At 38.9% G+C, this 15,937-nt stretch overlaps 1 protein-coding gene across 1 annotated transcript; it reads right to left on the bottom strand.

Annotated features, from left to right (window-relative positions):
- Positions 1-4,071: 4,071 nt before the first annotated feature.
- Positions 4,072-9,832, bottom strand: LOC100763591 (prolactin-4A1-like). The gene is made up of 4 exons (XM_027409561.2): positions 9,716-9,832; positions 6,859-6,963; positions 5,559-5,738; positions 4,072-4,260 (listed from the first exon to the last, which is right to left on the bottom strand). The coding sequence occupies exons 1-4, from the start codon at positions 9,830-9,832 to the stop codon at positions 4,072-4,074; spliced, it is 591 nt and encodes a 196-aa protein (XP_027265362.1).
- Between the last annotated feature and the right edge of the window lie 6,105 nt (positions 9,833-15,937).

Raw genomic sequence — 15,937 nt, 5'->3', positions numbered from 1 at the left:
CCAAAGCCACAGAGGAACTCTGTCTTGAACCCCCTCCACCCCCAAAAAAGATTTGTCTAGTGACCCAGCATGAACTTTTTGAGAAGCTTCCAAATGTTGCTTAGTAAGATGTATATTCTTTAGCATTTGGGTGAAATATTCTGTAGCTCTTAGGATCATTTAACATAAGAAGTCATTTAATTCTGAGGTTTCTATATGTTTTGTGCAGGTGATATATTAATTAGAGAAACTGTTTTTTTTGTTGTTTTTTGGTTTTGGTTTTGGTTTTTGGTTTTTCAAGGCAAGGTTTTTCTGTGGTTTTGGAGATTGTCCTGGAACTAGCTCTTGCAGACCAGACTAGTCTAGAACTCACAGAGATCTGTCTGCCTCTGCCTCCTGAGTGCTGGGATTAAAGGTGTGTGCCTCCTTCCCCACCCTCCACTCCCCACCTCCCACCCCCGCTGAGAAACTGGGTTGTTGAAGAAAACTTACTATTGGGTTTTGGGTTTGTATTAATATGTGTCTTTAATTTCCAGTAGTATGTTTTTTATGAAATTGGGTGTATCAGAGTTTGATGTCATAGGGAAAACTATTAGAACACAGCATTTCTGGGTTTGAAGGAATTCTAGGCCTCTAACCAGGGGTTCTCTACATGGTTGTTTAATTTGTTCCTTCAACAGAACCGTGTCTCATGTCAATGGGACTCCTGGAGTCATTTAGGAGGTTATACCTATATCACTAGTTATGCTTTTTAGAAGAAATCTCCATTTAGCAGAGTCTGTTATTGACCTAGATCACCTCTTTTATAGCAACAACTGCCTCAGTCACCAGCGTGAACTTTTATGTAACACAGCATAATGGGTGTTTTGTCACTAAGGAGTGGCACTATTTGAGAGGGATTGCAAAGTATGGCCTCCTTGAAGGAAGTGTATTACTGAGAATGGGCTTAGAGGTCTCAGAAGCCCATGCCAGGCTCAGTCTGTCTCTGTCTCTGTCTCTGCCCACCTCTCTGCCATACTGCCTACAGATGAGAATGCAACTCTCCTAATTAGTTCCTGCTCCAGTATGATGAGTGTCACCATGCTCCCACCATGCCTCCACCACAGTGATAATGGTCTGACCTCTGGAACAGTAGGCAAGCCCTCAATTAAATGCTTTCTTTTGTAAAAGTTGCCTTGGTCATGGTCTCTTCCCAGCAATAGAATAATTACTGATACAAAAGTTAATGTCTTTATGTCTTCTTCATCTCTAATAATTTTTGGAGGTCTATTTTATCAGATAATAATAATGACCCTTTTTACAAATATAATGATTATAATGAATGTACTTTTTCTCCTTTTAAATTAGTTCTTTGAGATTTCATACAATGCATTTTGATCATATTCACCCCCTCCCTAAACTTTTCTCAGACCCACAAGCTTCCTATCTATCCAGCTTTGTGTTTGCTTTTCTTTCTTTTTAGTTAGTCAAACAAGGTATGTACTGCCCATATACTCTTTATGTGTGACCTTTCACCAGACCGTGATTGATCTACCAGAGACCATACCTTTAAAGAAAACTGACTCTACCCTCTACAGTATAGGCATCATTGCAATGACACCTTTCTTTTTTTTTTTTTTTTTTTTTTTTTTTTTTTTTTTTTTTTTTTTTGCTTTGTGTTTGTCTCTATCCTAGGTCTCCAGGTCATCCAGCTTCTGGGTCCTGGTGCTCTAGGCAGTATCAGTGGTAGGATTGCTCTTGTGGCATGGGTCTCTGGTTGGACCAGTAATGAGTTAGACACTTTCTCAATCTCTATGCCACCCTTATCACAGAAAATCTCATAGGCAAGATAGACTGTAGTTCAAAGGTTATGTGGGTGGATTGGAGTCCCAATTCTTCCACTGGAAAGTCTTTCCTGATCACAGAAGAAGGGCAGATCAGGCTATGTATCTGCTTTTGATGGGAATTTTAGCTGAAGTCACCCTTGTAGATTCCCAGGAGTTTCCTTTGTACCAGACAGGGAGGGATGAGATCAGTTTGCATGAACAACTTTAACTATGGAAAGTCTTTCTTAAAAATCTGGTAGACAATTTTCTTTTGAATTCTGACTTTCAGAGTTTCTGAATTCTACATGTCTCTGTATTGTAGTCATTCAGTAGATGATGGTAAAGAATATTTCTAATGTAATGAACATCATCATGAAATAAAATGAATAGTAAAGGGGTGTGGATGTAGAACAGAGGATATTATTTGTTATTAGAATTTAAAAGTTAAGAAAGACTCAGGTTTGCACCATGGTTAATATTCTAAGGCAATATTATCAATCATAGTGAATTTTTACTTTGTTTCTACTTTTTATTTAAATTAGAAACAAGCTTGTTTTACATGTCAATCCCAGTTCCCTATCCCTCCCCTCCTCCCCTCCCCCCCACCGACCCCCTTATCCCATCCCCTTTCTGCTCCTCAGGGAGGGTGAGGTCTTACAAGGGGGAATCTTCAAAGTGTGTCATATCACTTGGAGCAAGGCCTCGGCCCTCCTACATGTTTCTAGGCTGAAAGAGTATCCCTCTATGTGGAATGGGCTCCCAGAGTCCATTCCTGTACTAGGGATAAATACTGATCCACACCAGAGGCCCCATAGATTTCCCTGGCCTCCTAACTGACATCCACATTCAGGAGGTCTCAATCAGTCCCATGCTGGTTTCCCAGCTATCAGTCTGGGGTTCATGAGCTCCCCCTTGTTCAGGTCAGCTGTTTCTATGGGTTTCTCCAGCCTGATTTTGACCCCTTTGCTCATCATTCCTTCCTCTCTGTAACAGGATTCCAGGAGTTCAGCTCAGGGTTTAGTTGGGGGTGTCTGATTCTGCTTCCATCAGCTACTGGATGAAGGCTCTAGGATGGCACATAAGTGATGGGGAAAGTCCTTCTGTGTATATGTCTCTCTTATTGGTTAATGAATAAAACACTGTTGGCCAATAGGGAAGCAATATAGGCAGGACTAGGAGTCAAGGAGGATTCTGGGAAATGTAGTAGAGACAGGAGTCACGAGGTGAGCCTGGCAAGAGAGGAAGAGTGCCGCTGGCTTCCCTCCATCAGATAAGTCTTTATAAAATATATAGATTAATGGTTATAGTTGATAGTTAACACTGAGCTAGCAGATAAGAAATCCTAGTAATTGGCCAGCAGCATTGTACCTAATATAAGTTTCTGTATGTTATTTTTGGCCGCCCACGTGGCTGCGGGGCTCAGGTGGCTTGGTGGAAAGAGTTATTGTTACAAAATGGTGTCAGGACGTGGTTTTATGAATGTCCACATAAAAACTTCACAAAAGCTTAAACAGGGATTTTAGAAGCATAAGAACAGAGACAAGTGAGACTTCTTGGTAGCAGCGTTTTCTTGGGTGGTCTCTGTTTAGCTGGAGAAATGCAGACACTGGAGCATCTCCTTTAAGACAGGTTTCCTGATTCGCAATAAGCAAGAAAAACTGCAGGGTGTGTATGACCAGCTGTGGCAGTGACCACATCTCCAAGCTGGCAGCATGCTAGTTGATGGCAGCGTAGCCCAATGCAGTGAGCACAGCTCTCAGTGCTGGCGGTAAACATACCCCCGACATTTTGGAAAGACAGCAGCTAAAACAGCCTCTGCTTTCATTTTAGCAATGTTGGTTAGGAGATAAAAGACTGTGTGGCTAGAAAAAGATAAAGACTTACAATAAAGACAGATTCAGATAAGAAAAATCTCTAAATAAAAATATCTGTAGGCTTGTGAAAGAAAAAGAAACACGCCTTTAATCCCAGCACTTGGAAAGCAGAGGCAAGCAGATCTCTGTGACTTCAAGGCCAGCCTGGTGTACAGAGTGAATTCAAGGGCAGCTATAGTTACACAGAAACAGGCTAACTTCTGATATCTGTGACATCTGATAATAATAACTCATCAATGTTTTTTGTAGACTTTTTATTAAATCAACAAAGGTATCTTTAGTAACTTTGTTTAAATATTTTAATTTAAATTTTTAAAGAACAGACCAATTACTCAAGTACAGGTTCAATGTACAGATAAGTAAAAGATGCATCATCCAGAAGCATCATTGAGGCAGTAGGAAAGGATGCGCTCTTAGCAGTTTCTTTGAACCATTTGGCACTTTACGAGCTTCAGATACATTTCCACATCACGTGAGTCACTTCCCAAGCAGTGAAACAAGTTATAAAAGGCAAAATATCTAGTGTCTCTATTGGTCGACTGCAAAGATGCCAATTCAGACCAGTCAGGGGTCTTCACATTTTCTTCAAGTGCAAAATTAGCCTAAACACCAAAACAATAGTTAGGCATGAATTATACATGAGAGGTTGGGATTTTATTTCTTCTACATGTTCAATTCAAATTTGTGAAAAGTTAGTATTGTAGCACTCAGTGAAACCCATGGACTTTCATTTATTTGGAACAGAGCACTTAGAATATGTTGGGCATTTAAAACTATAAGTGGGGCAGACTGATATATTTCGTGGCATGGAGTTGATGCCAGTAACATTTGTTTTTTCCAAGATGTTGTATAATTGATTACCAATTGAAAATTTTCCCCCAAGATAGAGGGATAGGTTCAAAAAAACTCAAGAAACAAACAAACAAACAAACAAGTCAACCCCCACCCCCATAATTTCACGTCTGGAAGACTAGAATCTTGGAAGATTCTCAAGGTTCCTTCCAGCTTTACAGACTCCACAAACAACTACTAGTTGTGCAGATGCTGCCCTGATGAATTATGAAGAGAAGGTCTCTCAGTCCTGTACCTCTTCTTGCAAATTGTATTGCGAGCTCTACAGTTTCAGCTTTCATTACTCTCATCTGTGTTGGAGGGTAGGGGTAGGAATTTTCTGTCATGTAGCTGCTTTTGAGTTACCCCTTCTATTCAAGTAACTCTCAACCTCTTAGAACACCAGAAAAATCTCATCATTTTACCAAATTGGGTTTCATTGTAGTTGTTACTTTTGTCTGTCATGGTTTCCCTTTCTGGGGTGAGTAGAACTGTTTGTCCCCTGGAAAAGTCTCACACAGCACAGGGGCAGACAGATGGGCAGCTAATAATTTGCTATTGGGGATCATGGAAGGGGTAGTATAAATTCTGTCAATTATTGAACTTTATATATCTTCACAATTATCCCTGATTTGTTTTTATGTTTTGTGGATCCAGACACCACACTATTATTCTTTTCTTCCTTTCTACTAAATAAATACCCCACATAGTGTATGCATACAAATCCTTTGGCCCAATGAGGATTGGATTTGTGCCTTAAGATGTAGATAGTAGTTGATCATTGACTGTAATAAGAACTGCTAGGATAGTTACACATTTGTCTTTTGGTCCAGAAAGGTACAAATAATTATGAGGAACAGCTGTTTTCTTCTGAGATCACTGAGATCTGAGGTACTGAGTAAACTGCCTATGAGTATTGGTAGTAAGTATTAGTAGTGAGGACACTGACCTAGTTGAATCCTCCAATTTCTTTGCCGCAAAGGGAAGTGCTTCAAAATTCATTTATCATTACACAGGTTACCCCACCCATGTGTGAGACAGACTTTAAGAACTTTAGGAAGCTGCTTACCTTTCGGATGATGCTCTTCATGGCCTCTAGGAGCCTTGTGTTTATAGCCTTAATCTCCAGGGCTTTTGTGAGGTAAGGAGGAGTGTATCCCAGCTTGTCACCCATTTCAGCCCACAGATGGTGCAGTGGGTTAACCCAGGCTTGCAATAGACTGCGTGTCAACTTCAGTAGGACTTCCATCTAAGCAACCACAAGTGAACAATCACATTAGAATGAAGGAAATGCAGAAGTGTTAGATACAGGCAGTTTTTGCTCAAGTAGCTGAAATAAGCTCTTCTTTGTTCATGCATATACATATTTAGAATATTCTTTTGTTGGCACAGATTTAAAAAGTTTAAACCATAGCCACTGTCTTCATGCTATAGAATTTTACAAAGTTAAATTTAGAAATATCAGAAGAGTGTTTTAAGAAGTTTCCAGCCAAGTAGTAATTCTTAACAATTTCCCTTCTTTTTGACTTCGTTTTTTAACTTTCTATGATGATATTATTAATTATTATTTTAGGTAATAAGTAAGAATGTAGAATATAAAATACTGGTAACAAGAAAAAAAACAAGGAAGGTAGAATATATCTGTGGGGAAATTTTGGATATGTGATGATGTTCATTGTAAATTACTTAAGTTACTTCATGGAAAGGGATCAGAAATAAGAGATAATACCTATTATATGTTAGAGTCAGCATCACATATAAACTCCTTATTACAAGAGCTGCTAGTTTTATTTTGAGGAACATCACATTGCATTTTACGGGACTCCTTTCTTCAAGTGACTTTTAGTTTTCCAGTTATGACATAGGTAAAGATAGAAAGGTCAGAGAGGAGGGGGCAGTTATGTAAAGAAATAAAAGTAGATCCAGGGGAGACATAAATGTCAAGACTAGATGATACAATGTTCAGTAATGCTAAATTCTGCCAACACAGAGTCCAGTGTAACATTTGATGAACACAACTCTATTAGTTCTTCATTTACATACACATGCTTAACCATCCGCTCAGAGTTGACTCACACTTACTACAAAACAGTAAGTATAATATCAGAGGCAAGGCATTAGTAAAATGGCTTTTTTGAATGGATAGTGTATAGACCTGATATAATATTACTTACCAATGATGTTATGTAATTTGTTTCAATGAGATTGCTCTTTAATTTCTCATTCCTTACCTAATTTTTAATTTATCTCTGCAAGTGTGATTGCTATATACTTTTATGCTGTGATGCAATGTAAGTAATAAAAGTGCTTTGGAAAGCCAGTGCACTGCTTCAGTAGTTTTGGGAACAAAAAGAAGGCTAAGAACTCACTTCAGTATTTTGGGCTTGCTCCTTATTTTCTGGTCTAGACAGTGGAGAAGTGTGGCATTTGATGATCCTGTTGTGAAACCCTCGGCCACTGGCATAAAACCTATTCTGAAATGAGAAAACACTCAATTAGTTATCATTTCTAAGTTGAGGAAATGAATCAACAACTTGTGCATTAGTGTATTTGATAGCTATGCAATTTTAAAATTAAATAATCCTAAAAATAAAAATAAGGAATTAGACCAGTAACTTTTTATTGACTTATTTCCATTTTAATTTTTTATTCATCTAGTTTTCTAATCTCTCAATCTCTTTCCCTCCTTGCTATTCTCATCTTTCCTAAAAGTTACTCTGTGGCAAGCAGACACTAAAACTACAAAACTGCAAAAATAAATGTTGTAATATGGTAATATTTGCACCACTGCGAAAATTCTTATATATTTTTATCCATTAGCTTCTTTTTATTACTTTTTGATCCAAACTGATGTTCCTTAACTAGTCATCATACCAGTAGAACTTCTCTTGCACATTCCCCTGTATCTACAGCGCTATTCTATACCAAGATGGTCATACACTCACATTACACTTGTGTTGTAGCAAAGTGAGTTCTAAACTGTCAAGTACAATGTATTAGGAAATAACAAATGATAAGCCAGTTAAAGTAGAAAAATATTAATCACATAAACATTGTTGCTTTATTTAATTATGACTTTATTACACTTCTTAATTTAATTATGAGCATTATTTAATTATGACTTTAGTACACTTCTTTGACACATTATTATCAAAAAGTACTACTGAGAAAATTTGTGATAGTTTCAAAGGATTGCTGGGAGAGTATAAATATGAAGTGATAGAAAAACTGGTGAGTATAATGTATGGTGGGAATATATATTATAAGCCTTGAGCCACATTCTTACATGCTAATTGATGTACTTTATTCTAAAATAGTTGCGAGACTGCCTTCAAATTACCTTCACCATGAGTAGAGGCTCTGCTTTCAGCTCTAAAACTAGATCCACCAACTTAAGCTTATGTCTTGGAATTAATTCTATGATAGTTCTTAGCATTTGGGGATTTCTGAAGTTACTTGATTATTTTTCTTCTTTATCATTTATTTTCAATGTCTTTAATTTTATTCAATCCCCTGAAATCCATTATGAAGCAGTTCTCCTTCATTGAGTACTAATACTGTCCTAAATGAAGGACATTAAAGGACATACATCTCCTATACAAAGGAATAGAAAACTGAAGTGTTTCCTCAGCCTTATACTCCTGAGCTTTGTGTTAAGTAAGTTAAAGTTAAAATATTGAGAAAAAAATCATTGTATTCATACCAAACATTTGACATTTCACCAACTGGGCTATTCTCTCACTCCAAATTTCAGTAGCTTAAAGTTTTCCCTATGGAGGTATATTATGTTGAAATTGGCTCAGGATATTTTCCACGTTCAGCTTCACTGACATAAAGAAAAAAGCACTGTAAAACTGGATGCAGCCTAGATGGCCCTCAACTGAAGAATGGATAGAGAAAATGTGGTACATTTATACAATGGAGTACTACTCAGTGGGAAAAAAAAAAAACAATGGAATCTTGAAATTTGCAGGAAAATGGGTAGAACTAGAGGAAACCATTCTGAGCGAGGCAATCTAATCACAAAAAGACAAACATGGTATGTACTCACTCCTATGTGGATTTTAGACATAGAGTATAGGGTTACCAGCCTACAATCCACACTGCCAGAGAAGCTAGGAAACAAGGAGGACCCTAAGAGAGACATACATGGTCCCCTGGAAAAGGGGAAAGGGTCAAGATCCCCTGAGCAAATTGGGGCATGGGAAGAGGGAGGAGGGAGCTAAGAGAATAAGAAGGGGAGAAGAGGAGGGATGCAGAGGAGATGAGGGAGCAGAAAGGTTGAGTCAGGGGAAAAATAGAAGAAGACAAGAAAGGAGATACCATAATAGAAGGAGACATTTTAGGTTTACAGAGAAATCAGGCACTATTGAAATGTCTGGAGATCTACAAAGATGACACCAGCTAACAATCTGTTGCTTACAGAGGAGAAGCTACCTTAAATGCCCCCCCCCCCCCGATAATGAGATTGATGACTGACTTATATGCCACTCGATAGCCCTTATACAGCAGCTGGTGGAAACAGAAGCAGACACCCACAACTAATCACTGAACTGAACTGGAATCCAGATGCAGAGAAAGACAAGTGAAGAGCAAAGGACAAGTCCAGACCAGGCTGGTGAAACCAACAGAAACAGCTGACCTGAACATTGGGGAACTTTTGCATCCCAGACTGATAGCTGGAATACCAGCATGGGACTAATCCAGACCCCAGGAACATGGGTTTCAGTGAGAAAACCTCGGAAATCTTCGGGACCTCTTGTAGTAGTTCAGTACTTATTCCTAGCACAGGTGTGGGCTTTGGGAGCCCAATCCACACAGAGGAATACTCCCTGAGCCAAGACACACGGGGGTGGGTAGGCCCTATCCCAAAGGATATGCTTGACTCTGCTGACACCCTTTGGAAGGCCTCACACTCCAGGGGAAGCAGAAAGGATATGTGATAGGTAGGACTTTAGTTGCGGAGCAGGGGAGTAGTAGTAGCGGACAGGAGGGAGAAGGGAACTGGGATTATCATGTATAACAATCCTGTTTCTAATTCAAATTAAAAAATCTGAAAAAATAGTAGTAACAAGATTGTTTTACATGTCAGTCCCAGTGGTAGGGGAGGACGGGAGGGACAAGGGAACTGGGATTGTCATATAAAACAATCTTGTTTCTAATTCAAATTAAAAAAAACATAAAAAAACCACTGTAAAGACTTCAGGGATCAGTGAAGATACTTACAAAGTGCGTGGACAGTGCTGAAATTCGGAGATTCATATCCTGGGATAACTTGATTGCCTGATCCAGCATTTTCCCAAAGGGTGAGGGGTAGGAGACTTTCAACCTTTTAACATTCATTCTAGAGTTCTTGTTCTCCACCTGGACTATGGATACCACCAGCAAGAGCAGGATCCCTGTTAAAGAAGATCACTGTGAGGTCTCTTCCTATGAGGCTATCAAGAGTCATCCTGACTGGGAGGCATAAGATGTTCCCTGTGCCTTTTCAGTGTAAAATTCTCACCAATTTGTCCTTTTTTTGTTCAGTGTCAATTAGGAACATTTAGGACACTGATATGACAAGGACAGCACAGTTCATTGGTCTGATTCATTTTTCCTGTCTGACCTAAATCAAGACATGGTTCCTGGATTGCTGACATGAATGATAAAGGCAGTTCTGCCATGAAAACAATGTCATAGCATGGATTTTCTAACCCACCATAGTCATGTCAAAGCTCTGTCCTTTTGTCAAAACTTCAGACCATTTTCCTGAACCTGATATTTGCAGTAATCATTTGGATATTCTCAGCCTTCATAACTATTATCACATTATATTGATGAAAAACATGATGTACAGAGGTTACCTGATTTTCCATCATCCCAGGATCAGTATGTTCAGACAGGATGACAGCATTGTGGACTTTGCACTTTAGTTGTCAAATCTTACATACCTGTGAACTCTCACTGTGCATTTTTTGTAGCAAGAGCCACATATATAGTCCTGAGGTCCAGTGCTACCTGAAGATGTTGGTTTTACATGTAATCTACATTGCTGTAGATTGCCTAGGAGTTTGATTGTGTCTACTTCCCCCTGCTCTGTGTAGCATATACCTTTTCCAATTTGTGACAATGATAACTGGTGACTTCATCATTAATTTGCCTGTAATTATATTGACTGAGGCATAGTTGTAACATATTAATAATTTGCACCCTCAAAAGGATGAGAGGGTATGAAGGTATGCTTTAGTCACATTAACCTGAAAATTTCAGACACAAAACATGAGTTCAAGATCCTAATGTCCACATAACCTTTGATAACTATAGTTGGAAATGTGGATTATAAAAATAGGGAATAGGTAAAGATTTATGCATAGTAAAATCCCTAAGCAGAAATACTAAAACAAACTACATATGCCAAAAATTGTGTAGCATACAAGTTAATCTTCAAACTTTTAGCTAAAAAAATGAGACATCATCAAATAATTTATATCGCATGTTAAGTTTCTAAATTCATAATAATTTTCCAAATTTATTTTATGTGCAACATACATCTTTCTATAAACCATGCTCATTCATATTCTTTATGTTTTTTATCTGTAGGGTTTTCACAGCCTAAGATAAGTTTTTGTAAAATATATATTTTTACTACTAATTCTTGAAAATGTCATCAAGGCTCTAGAGACAAATACGTAATCCTAACTTGTTTTTCTTTTGAAATGATATACTGGAAGAATGAAACTGTCTAATCTGTGTTATATCCACATGTGCTAGGCTTGTCTATATCAGTCTCCTGCACTGAAAATTACTTTAGATTCATTTATGTCTAAGAACACATGGAGGTGATCCTGGAAAAACTATCATCCATAGACTCTTCTGTTCTCATTTTAGCAAATGTCTCCATTTCTTTAATTTTGAATATTTGATTCTACCTTGATTTGTACTTTTCATGGAAGTTTACAAAAGCATTTTTGGTTTCCATACACTAGGTATCAGAAACAATCCCATTTTCTACCTCAAGTCAAATAAGACACCAACTGACACTAGAAGTATAGGCCATTTAAACTTAGCTTGGAAAAATTATGCCCTTGTTAGTCTTATCTCAAGGGACATGAGTAAAAGCAATACTTACATTGCTGAGTCAAAGACAGATACATTTCTGAAGAGTCTCACTGCAGCTGGGGTACCCAAGGAGGAGTCGTCCCTTCAGTTACCTTTTCACCTCCTATATACTCCATCAAAGCACCTTCAGGCCACACACTGCTAGGAAATTGGAGAAAGGGTATTCAGAATTCCAAATGAGATTCACATGACTCAACTCCCTCAGGGGCTTCTAATGACAACATGAATATGGCCATAGACTTAGTTATATGTTCATTGCTTTGCTTATTTCTTAGCCATGACTGAAGGGGAAATTATGGTAAAGGTCAACACAAGAAGAATTGCTAGGCCTCAATTCTTGGTCTTTTTCTTTAGTTTTGACACCTCTGTAATTTTTTTCAGAGCCTCGGTGCTATGATAAATGTATTTCACCAGCTTCCTACCACTCCAATACCAGACAAGAGCCTCTTATGTTTAACAGCTTCAACATATTTTTTTGTGTGATTTTTAACTTTAATTTAGAAACAATCTTGTTTTACATGTCAAATCCAGGTCCCTCTTCCTCCTCTCCTCCCCTAACTCCCCACCTACCCCCTATCACAATCCTTTTCTGCTCCCCAGGGAGGGTGAGACCTTCCATGGGGGAATCTTCTAAGTCTGTCATATCATTTGGAGCAGGGCCTAGACCCTCCCTCATGTGTCTAGACTGAGAGAGTATCCTTCTATGTGGAATGAGCTCCCAAAGTCCATTCTTATACCAGGGATAAATACTGGTCCACTACCAGAGGACCCATAGATTTCCCAGGCCTCCTAACTGACATCCACATTTTGGGGGTCTGGATCAGTCCCATACTGGTTTCCCAGCTATCAGCCTGGGGTCCATGAGCTCCCACTTGTTCAGGTCAGCTGTTTCTTGTGTGTTTCTTCAGCCTGGTCTTGACCCTTTTGCTCATCACTCCTCCCTCACTGCAGCCAGATTCCAGGAGTTCACCTCACAAACATTTTATTGAAATAGATTTTCTCATATAATATATCCTGATGACAGTTTGCCCTCCCTCTACTCCTCCCAGTTCCTCCTCACCTCCCCTCAGATTCAAGTCCACCCCCTTTCTTTCTCTCATTAGAAAACAACCAGGCATCTAATAGGTAGTAATATAATATGATTAAAGAAAACTAAACTATGTCAGAATTGGATGAAAAAAAAAACATAAAGAAAAGACCCAAGAGAAGACAGTAGAAGCAGATACAGATGCAGGGATCCACTTGCTTTCACACTCATGAATCCCATGAAAAACACTAAATTGGAAGTCATAATGTATATACAAAGGACCAGAAGGGTAAAAAGAGGGAAGAAAAATATTAAATAAAATAAAAAACAATAAGATTAAATTTAAAAAAGCAAAGCCCAGAGATGACATGAAGACACAAGGAACCTCTGGGTAAAACCAAATACTGCTGTTCTAACAACAAAGAAAAATACCACTAAAATGATTCCTAATGACATTCTGCTATGCTCATAGATCAGTGTCTTGCTCAGCCATCATCGGAGAAACTCCCTCCAGTAGCAGATGGAAACAAATACATAACCCATATCCAGACAATATGCAGACTGAAAGACCTTGGAACATTTAGACCAAATTGGATGTCTCCCCTCAGAGCTCAGGGAACCCTGCAGAAGAGGAGACAAAAGAGCCAGAGAGGATGAAGGATGCCAAGAAAAGAAGGTCCTCTACATCAACACAATCAGTGAACCACAGAGACAGAGGCAGCATACACAGGCTGGCATGTGTCTACATTGGATGGTTCCTAGAGCTGCAAGGAGAAGTAGATACACACTCATCCCTAATCCAGAAGTAATCTCCAATTGCTAAGCACTTGCAATGAAAATTTAGTTTCCTCCAAGAGTGTCTCATTGGGGGAAATAAACTATTTTTTTTTTTTTTTTGGAGCCGGTTTTTCTGTAGCTTTAGAGCCTGCCCTAGAACTTGCTCTGTAGACTAGGCTGGCCTGGAACTCACAGAGATCTGCCTGTCTCTGCTTCACAGGTGCTGGGATTAAAGACATATACCACCACCACCCAGTGGGAAACAAACTACTTTTAAGGATAGGCTGTATTCCCAGAAATAGATAGCCAACAGAAAATGAACTCTGCTGACTGGCCTGTTGAATTGGTGTACTCTATTCTCACAGAGAAGCTAGTAGTTTGTTCTCGCAATAAACTTTTCTTTCTACTCATGGAGTGGTCCAGTTAGGTGGTTTCATTGGGCTCTTGCTTCCAGCAATCAAAAAACAGACATTGTGCAGCTTCAGGGGGTTTTTAATCTCTTTGGACTTTTTGGTTGAATGCATAGTTTATCTTGGGGTGGTAATTTTGCTGTAGCCTTTGTGGATGATGTGTTTTACTTCTCATTCCTAGGTGTGAGGTTGAGGTCATGTTTGGATCAGACCTTCTGGATCATTTCTTGTTGAATCCCTAGTTTTTTCCATTAGTTTCTCAAAGAGACTTTTTCATGCGACAACTGCAATTACAGATGCATTTCTGCGTTTCTTTCAGTGCTGCAAATCCTTCTTTCATTTCTCGTCTTTGTCATAGTCACGTTCAAGATTCCTATGTATGGATAAGGATGGAGCTCAGTGTGTAGAGTGCTTAGGTGTAATGGCACCAGATCCTCAAAAGTGGAGTTTTCCCAAGTATGGGCTTTAGCACGAATACCGGGTTGTATGACAGATGGACAGGAAACCCAAGTGCTGAGGGCAAGAAAGGTTCAGCGGAAACAGAAACCCCAGGCTATGGAACTGCTCTAGTTTTTGACAGGGATACCCTTAAAGTGAACCAGACTAAAAAACAGCAGGCCTACAGACTGAGGTAACAACGGAAACTGAGGGTAACTTTATAAAAGCTCTTTTCTGATTGGCTAGATGTACTTAGCAGTTCAGCAAATGGTGCCCCGCTGGCTCTCACTAAATTTGGCAGTTCTTAGACTTCCATGTACAAGTCCCAGATTCATGGAACTTAAAGGAAAAGGAAGGAAAATTTACAACTTCAGTGGCCCCAGAGGCTCCCACCAGTACACTTGACAAAGAGCAGGTTTCCTGGATTCTTCTGAGGTGGAATCACCTCCTCACCACTGAGCCTTATGCTCCAAGCAGAGAGCTGAACTGGGCCTACATTCAAGATTTGACCAGTGGCTACAGGCCTGAGGAACATCTTCCTACCTCGGCCCCCGAGGCACCATACCTAGAGGTCTTTGTTCCTTCAGGAGTTTCCAGCCTCTAGACATGGGGATCACCCATCACTTCAGAGTCCTGTCTATTCTCTGGAAGTCAGCTAACAACACGTTGCATACCTACAGACTTGCTATGGAATTGAAGGCTTTTGGCATGTTCAGGCCTTCCAGAGTATTGAGCAGTAACACTTCTCAGAGCTGTAAAAGCTCTCAGGTAGCTAGCAGCAGCTAATGAAAGTTCAGTCTTTTCGTTTAAATTCCACTTGGCAATTGATTTGAACAAGAATTGACAATAAAACACCTTTATTTGTACTCCTTACTCTCTGCCTATACCATGCTTGAAGGAGGGCAGGGTGAGAACCTAGCTAGAGTTAGGAGACAGTCTTCACCCAGCATTTTATTACTAGCATGCTGGAAGTTTTGAATTTAGTTCCACATAAATTGGGCATGCCGACACATACTTACAGTTCCAGCACTTGGGTGGTGGAGGTAGGAATCTTAAGAGTTCAAAATAATTCTTGGGCTAATAAAACAAACAACAAAAGTAAGACAAACATAAAAAATAATTTCTCTTGATGTTCCCAGGTTTTGTAATTATGTAATGTCTTTAGTAGGCCTCTTCATCTGTAATAATTTTCTTCTGAAATATTTTATCAGACATTAATAGGGCCAAATTTCAATTTCTGGAAAATGTAATGGGTGTACATGATTTCTGTAGGCTCATTATTTTTCTTTTAGCCTAAAGACATTTACTTATATTTCTATCATTGAAACTATCTGTTGTAGAAACTTGTCTTTGTTTCCCTTCATGTTCTCCCATCCTCATTCACTTCAGGGTGCTCCCACAGTACAACTCACCTTCAGTTTCTTTTCACGTGTGCATATGGATGTATGTATTGATGTGCAATATTTTAGTTTTTAAATTGTCTCATTTTGTTTAATATGTGGATCAATCCATTTTCCTAGAAATGTGTAATTGTATTTTTATGGAAGAATAAAATTCCATTGTGTATAATATAAAGACCACATTTTCTCTTTCCATTTATTTGTTGATGGACATATATGGTGTTGCAGTATCTTTTGTATTGGGAATATCATAGCAATGGACATGAATGTATAATTAGCCCTGTGGCATTCTGTC

This window comes from Cricetulus griseus, chromosome 3 (genome assembly GCF_003668045.3).
Source record: "Cricetulus griseus strain 17A/GY chromosome 3, alternate assembly CriGri-PICRH-1.0, whole genome shotgun sequence".
NCBI classification, from domain to species: Eukaryota; Metazoa; Chordata; class Mammalia; order Rodentia; family Cricetidae; genus Cricetulus; species Cricetulus griseus.
Note: the sequence above shows the minus strand (reverse complement) of the source record. Positions and strands in the feature narration are given on the sequence as shown.

What these genes read in the sequence shown, in the direction of transcription:
- LOC100763591 (XM_027409561.2), bottom strand. Translation starts at nt 9,832, where the DNA reads ATGAATGTTAAAAGGTTGAAAGTCTCCTACCCCTCACCCTTTGGGAAA. An exon ending in AGCAAGCCCAAAATACTGAA is followed by an intron (nt 5,739 to 6,858) that starts GTGAGTTCTTAG and finishes GTGGTTGCTTAG; the next exon opens with ATGGAAGTCCTACTGAAGTT. An exon ending in TGAAGAGCATCATCCGAAAG is followed by an intron (nt 4,261 to 5,558) that starts GTAAGCAGCTTC and finishes TTTGGTGTTTAG; the next exon opens with GCTAATTTTGCACTTGAAGA.